The 7,320-nt window shown below is 32.3% G+C and overlaps 1 protein-coding gene across 1 annotated transcript; it reads left to right on the plus strand.

Annotated features, from left to right (window-relative positions):
- The first annotated feature begins 4,813 nt into the window (after window positions 1-4,813).
- On the plus strand, window positions 4,814-7,078 carry LOC145002912 (PKS-NRPS hybrid synthetase cheA-like). The gene is made up of 6 exons (XM_078962094.1): window positions 4,814-4,971; window positions 5,496-5,586; window positions 5,667-6,158; window positions 6,236-6,800; window positions 6,890-6,892; window positions 6,975-7,078. Exons 1-6 carry the CDS (start codon window positions 4,814-4,816, stop codon window positions 7,076-7,078), a joined length of 1,413 nt encoding a protein of 470 aa, XP_078818220.1.
- Window positions 7,079-7,320: the final 242 nt, after the last annotated feature.

The following is a 7,320-nucleotide window of genomic DNA, read 5'->3' on the forward strand; positions in this document are numbered from 1 at the left end:
AGGATTAGATTAGAAAGTACAAATCAACACAACTCTTGGTAGTGCACTAGTATATATGTACACAAAGTGTGGGGACATTAACACGGAAATGCAAGTTCTTGGGGGGATGAATTAGAAGAATTTGTGCACGTGGAATTGTACCATTGGAGGACTAGACATAAATTGTTATGTCATAGTATCTTGACCTTTTCACCCTTGCGCAAAAAAAAAAAAAAAAACATCACACCAAATGAGTGTCACTTTCGCTTCCAATCTTGTCTTTGTAAGCTACACAACAAGTAAATGTGATGAAACTTTGTTCTATTGATAGATTATCAGTAACCTTTAACAATGATACAGAAGTGTCAACAAAGGGAGATATTGAACAAGAACAAGAAGTATGGTCTTTCGTTCCAGTTGAAACCCTTGAATTCATAATATCACAATGAATTTTAAAAGACAACATTCACACACACAATCATGGGGTGTTCTATTGTTTGAGTTTATCAGGGTGGCTTGGGGTTTATGACCCGCATGAGTTGAGAACTACCAAGTGGGGCACGAATATTAAACTTCATTTTGGAGCATGCAAAGATAGATATTGTTTTTGTCCAAGATAAAAAGAAGTTAAACAAGTGAGAATTACCAATGTTAATTTCTCCGTAAATTTGGTATGTTTGTTTAGTTGAGTGCACAAAGTTTTATTCATCAATATTGTAATAAATAGCATATATGATTTAATATTTTATAGCGCAAAAGTCACTATGTTTTAGTTATTGTTTTAATTTTGACGGTATGAATGTAATGTCACTAATTAGTGACGCGTCATCATGTCATGTCATTAAAAAATACAACTTGAGCATGTCATTTTAATTGGAAACTAGGTAAAGTTAAGAAGACACGTTAAGTTGTCAACATTAAAATAAATTAGAAAAGATATATTTTCAAAATAAAAAAAAATGAAAACACAATGTTTTTTATGCAGTTTGCCCAAAAAACAATGTGTTTTTATATAACATTTTTCATTAATTTATCTATTAAGTTTTTCTCCATAAAGAAACAAATAGAACTTCAAAAAAAATCCATTATTGAAGTCAAATAAAATCAAATATATTTGTTTTGTGTTGAAATTTGAGATGAGATGTTCCATTTGTGATTAAATTTCGAGTTTTATCTAATAAAGTATATATTCTTAACTTGCTCAATTAAATATCTTGGAAGTCGTATTCACTTGAAGTAATAAATTGATGTGGAATAGTAACTTAGTTTTTTTGGCGATGATGATGCGAATGAATTGATGTGGAATAGTAACTTAGTTTTTTTGGCGATGATGATGCGAATGAATTGATGTGGAATAGTAACTTAGTTTTTTTGGCGATGATGATGCGAATGTCTATTCTCCTTGACATGTAAGCTTAGCTAACTTATGTCAGCAAGTTCAATTTATCAATAACTAAAGCTAAAGTTATCACATATAATTTCTTATAAAAATCCAGATACCATATTTATGTCAACACATATCATATGATAATTGTTTGAAAGGCTATTCTAGTTTTTTACGGGCTCCCTGGAAGAAGGTTCACCATTTGGTATGGGGGAGTCACTACCCTAACCAAGCCACTAGGTGATAGTTAGACATTGGTTAGACGATTTAAAGGATTTATTATATTTTACGATTCGATTACACATAAGAATATTTCAATGAATGAAAATGGAAGAAAGAAACTCAATTCTTTTCGTGTGACAGGGGCGGATCCAAGGGGATCTCGAGGTAGCCCGGGATACCCCTCAAATTTTTTTTCGGTAGTGTAATTTTTGTTTACGTATCCCTTAAAAAAAATTCGGTATAGTGTATATATATGCATCCCTCCACTTATAAACAAAAACAAACAGTGGTATGTTGGTTAAGGCTTTGGCTTATTGAAGCAAAGGTCTCAAGATCAATACTCGCTTCTTACATATTGTTTGTTTACTTTTGTTTTATTTTCCCAGCTATTCTATCCCATATCGCTAAACACATGTAAACTCTCCATTTTTTTCTATTATATAAACCTGTTATCATCATGCTTTATTTGATATCTCCTTTGAGTCCCACATCGATTCAAGTATCAAAATATACTTCAACTTCATGTTTATATAACAAGACGTGAGGTTAGCTAATGATTCAATTAAGATTTAGGTTTAAAACTGAAACCGAACCGGGGAAACCCAAGTACCTTGGGATAAAATTTGGGTTACCCTAAAAAAATTAAGATGTCCCTATACTTTGATCCTGGCTCCGCCACTGTCGTGTGATATAGAAAAAAGTTTCCATTTAGAGAAAGAGATGCATACATAGGATGCATCATGTTAACATTGAATATAATAAAAGAATCTTAGAAAAAGCATTTTTAAAAACACTACTTGAAAGCAAAAAAATCTTGACTTCAGAACTCAAACACCACCAATCTTACGCCCCGTTTTGATACGTATCTTTCAAGGTCCAAACAGATCTTTCTGGTTGAATGGATCGGAAAGGCTGTTTGATTTGCACTAAAGAAGGGGTCTTTCCCGGTAAGATATGTCTTTCCCAGAAAGCCCCAAAATCATATCTTTCTGACTGAATGGGCTGGAAAGACAATTATACACCAAACCCCGCCTCTTTCTTTCTTTATTGGATTATTAATTTTTTTAAATAACTTTTTTTAAATTTATTTTTTATTGAATTATTAATTTTTTTCATCATTCAGCACAGTCAATCAGATGTACAATCAAACAACATGGTTTCTTTCTCAGTCAGAAAACTTTCCCAGACAGCACTTTCCCAGACAGAAACTATCAAACAGGACCTTAGTACCTATTTGTTTGCATATACAAAAGGGCTATCACTTTTGTATCTTCTATAACTTGTTAGTCCTCTTTGACATCATATAGCCAAGGAGTTCAGGGGGAAAACTGTTGGAAATATGCAATGACTGCACTTATGGTATTAGCTATGTTTGTAAGCAAGAAAATAATAAGGCTAACACATAAAAACATAAAGAACTTGGGATTGTCAAGTTAACTTGTCATGGATTTCTCTTAACAGGACAAATTTAACTCCTATGATTTATGAAATAACTGTGAAATAAATATCACTAACAAGCTGCTTCTCTGCCATCGTTTCCTGATGGGAATTAAATTCAGATTTGGGGAAGATTGAGCGTCTGTATAAATCTTGAACTTAAATTACAGTTCATGAAAACACATAATCTGGACTTGAAATTACCTGAAATTACTCTCATGCTTTTGTGCTATTTAAACTTCAATTATTTCTAATAATGTGATCTCTCACTTGCTTATTTAAATCATTAAAACCAAAGTTGTGAAATATAATTTGACATAAAATTATAAAAAGCATATAAACTCTGAAATATATCATTTGTTAGTTGTTTGAAAGGCTAGCTACCAGACGCCTTTTTTTAAGGTATGATAAAATCATCTCACATTTTTACCATGGTCATGTCCAACGCTGTTTGTAAAAGGGTTGAGGTTTATAACAATCGAAATGGTATAAGATGGTAATATATTTGGACATTACACTGTCATAAATTGTTACTTTATTAGACTTAACGTATGATAAATAAGTAATATAATTAAATTCTTCAAAAAAATAATCTTATGTATTTGACAACCAGTTTAATCTATTTAAAGAATATTATTATAGTATAGATTTTTCTTTTACAGCAGCAACGAAACATTCATTTACAACAGCTCTAGGAAGAATATAGAGAAGCAAACAAGGCATTAATTACATATTTTGAAAGAGAAGGTCAAATTGTTCCTAAACATCCAAATGCCCAACAAACAGCATCCGACCACAAAAGACCCACTCTATTCCAAAACTGTTGGGAGAGATAGGAATCTTGGAATAGATGTCCAAATTCCATCTCAGAGTGATAATCTCCAAATGAAGACATATATTTTAATAGGGGAAAGAGAATTCCAGAGGGTAATTATCGAGCTAAAGGATTGGAGATAGGATTAATCGATATGTATTGACTTCCAAAATGTTCAAATTTAATGAAAAATTTGTAATTAACTTTATAAACGATCTAACACTGAACTCATCCAAAGCAAAATCCAGTAAGCAAGACTACCTATCAGCTTGATTTCCTACCCAAAAAAATGTATTCAAGCATTACCCACTTTCCATTGTGAAGAATCTAGAAGGATTAGAGCCGATAAAACCCCCATCTGGACCATTGATTGTTTTGATGACCTCGATCAATTTGAAATTTTGATGATAGAGGACACTCCATCGCCATTTTGCTAGAAGGGCTCAGTTAGCTCCAAAAAGGCTACCAAGAAATCTCTTCTTAGGGTTTTTAGGGATTAATGACCATCTTTGGAGTTTTAAACGAGGAGACATAATACGTACGTGTAAATGAATATGAACATATTGTGGAGCTAGAGTATTTTTTGAAGTTAGCTGCTAAATAAACAACCTATATACACCCTATTTGAAAGTCAAACTATTTTTTCTTAAAAAACACCATATTGATACATAAAAAGCTCAAACATAAAAAGTTGTGTCTCGCGTCTTGTAAATTGTATTTACGTCTTGTAAATTGTATTTATAATAAAGAGATTACATTAATATCAATTTACCTAATAACAACTTATGTTTTATTATAAAAAAGATAGGTTAACATTAATCTAACCATCTAATACAATTTAGGTAAAATTTTTAATTTTTTTTATTATTTCAGGATTTAAAATATTATTTTGGTTGTTAAAGTCCAACCACCGTCATCATCCGGAAAAATGTAAAACATCGAAAGAGAGAGAGAGATGGAGAAACAGAGACAGATCGATGGAGAAACAACACCGCTGCCGTGAACGAGTTATTGTAATCATGACCGACGGCGAGCATCACTGCCGCCGGAGGCATCGTCTCGATCTCCGGTGTCGGAAAAGAGAAAACGTGGAAAGAGACAGATCAATGGAGAAACAGATAGGGAGAGGTTCATGGTGGTGACGATGCTCTGGTTGCATGGACTCTTCGTCGGAAGTCTGATGTCGGCGATTCTCCGGTGGCATCGAGTCGTCGGCGGCTGCTATGCTCCGTCAGATAGAGGACAGCGGGGACCGTTGTTGCTCTTTCACATCACTTAAAATATGTGGTTTTAGGGTTTTGTATTTTAATTGTAAAATGGGCTAAATGGGCTGAGCATCGGATAATTGGCCTAAAACATTCTAAGTGGGCTAACCTTTAAGTGGTTTGACCACTTAAAATATGATAAATCATTTTTTAAAATAAATCAGTTTTTTTTCTTTTTATTTTTTAAATATCAGCTTTTTTTAAAAAAAAATATCCGTTTTTTAAACTAAATGGATTGTTGCTTTTTGTTTTTTTAAAATAAATTAGCTATTTAGACAAGTAGACATTAGACATTGCCGTTGATTTTGATTTTTAAAAGACATATATGTTTATTTTTAATTAGTTATTTTATATTATTTTAGTTTTTTAACAATTTTTTTTATTATGTTCATAGCTTTATTGAAAATATGACGAATTTTTACGCAGAAAACTCAAATGAAGGCAACGAGTTCTTTATGGGGATATCACCATTTTTTACCGAACGGGTATAATACTTATCATGATATTAATTTTTTAAATCATTGTAAAGTTCACTAGTTATTAACATATATTATTTGAATTTTAGGTGTTCGATTCTCTAAATGAGTTGATGGGATGGGTACAAAACAAAGCATTGTCTCTTGGTTATGTTATCGTTAGAAGAAGATCAAAGAAAAATGAAAATGGTGTGGTGTCTTATATCACACTTATTTGTGATCGTGGTGGTGAATACAAAATTAAAGCAACAAGTAAAAATTCTGGCACCAAAAAAATCAATTGTCCATTTAAATTGGTTGGTTCGTATATAAAACAATTTGATGGTTGGACATTAAGGGTGAAATGTGATCAACATAACCATCCACCTGCACAACATATGGAAGGACAAGCTTATGCTAGGCGGTTGAAAGAAAACGAAAAAAAGTTGGTGGCTGACTTAACAAGTCAGAATGTTGAACCACGCAACATACTCTCGATACTAAAAGAGCATGATGAGAATAATGTTTCTATACTCAAAACCATATACAATGCACAATACAAGCTTCGCTCGTCCCAAAATGATGGAAAAACTCCGATGCATGTATAATATTTCAACAAGTATATTTTACATATAATTTATATACTGAATTTTTATTAATTAACAATATTTCAATCTAGGTTCTTATGGGAATTTTGAATGATAAAAAATTTGTTATCGAGTTTTCCGTAAATAATATTTCAAATGAATTGGAAAACCTGTTTTTCATTCATCCACTGTCGTTAGATATATGGCAAGCATTTCCACACGTTTTGATTATTGATGCAACATACAAAACAAACAAATATGCTATGCCTTTTGTTGAGATTGTTGGAGTAACTTCAACCAACAAGACATTTAGCATTGCTTTTGCCTTTATCATTAACGAAAATGAGGAAAGTTATAAGTGGGTGTTAACGTGTCTAAGGTTGACACTAGAAAAGTGCATGCAACCACGTGTTATAGCGACGGATAGAGAGTTGGCATTGGTGAATGCATGCAAACAAGTTTTTCCTTATGCAACTCGCTTACTTTGTCGATGGCACATTATCGAAAATATTAGAAAGCATTGTAAGACGCTAATCCCATCGAAAGCTGTGTGGAAATCCTTTCGTGCTATATGGAGTATACTTGTTGACTCTCCAACATGGACATCGTACACTGAAAACTACAGAAAACTACAGTTAATGTTAAGAGAACATGAAGGTACAATTCTACTTATTTTTTAACTACTTGTTTATAAATTTAAAAGGTACAATTCTACTTATTTTTTAATTACTTGTTTATAAATTTAGAAGGTACAATTCTACTTATTTTTTAACTACTTGTTTATAAATTTAGAAGGTTTTTTATACATAAATAACATTTATTTGATTCCAGATGTTTTACAGTATTTGGATGATGTTTGGTTAAACAAGTATAAGGAAATGTTTGTCTCTGTTTGGATTGATCAACATTTGAACTTTGGACAACGAACCAGGTGAGTGTATTCCATTGGAATCAATAGATGTATTCTGGAGAAAACTTAAAATTTCACCGTCAATTCCTATGGAAAATGAGGATATATGTGGTGATGGTAAATTTGAAGTGTTTAAAGAAACCTACAATAAACAACCGGAAGCTGTGAAAAAAAGCATGATGAGAAAGCTACTAGATATATTCCAGCCTAGCAAAACACACATTAGAGAACCCGCAATTCAAAAAAGTACGCGTGGACGACCAAGTT

This window comes from Lactuca saligna, chromosome 6, assembly GCF_052625555.1.
Source record: "Lactuca saligna cultivar CGN05327 chromosome 6, ASM5262555v1, whole genome shotgun sequence".
Classification (NCBI taxonomy): Eukaryota; Viridiplantae; Streptophyta; class Magnoliopsida; order Asterales; family Asteraceae; genus Lactuca; species Lactuca saligna.

What these genes read in the sequence shown, in the direction of transcription:
- LOC145002912 (XM_078962094.1), top strand. Translation starts at nt 4,814, where the DNA reads ATGGAGAAACAACACCGCTGCCGTGAACGAGTTATTGTAATCATGACC. An exon ending in CACCATTTTTTACCGAACGG is followed by an intron (nt 5,587 to 5,666) that starts GTATAATACTTA and finishes TTTGAATTTTAG; the next exon opens with GTGTTCGATTCTCTAAATGA. An exon ending in ATGGAAAAACTCCGATGCAT is followed by an intron (nt 6,159 to 6,235) that starts GTATAATATTTC and finishes ATTTCAATCTAG; the next exon opens with GTTCTTATGGGAATTTTGAA.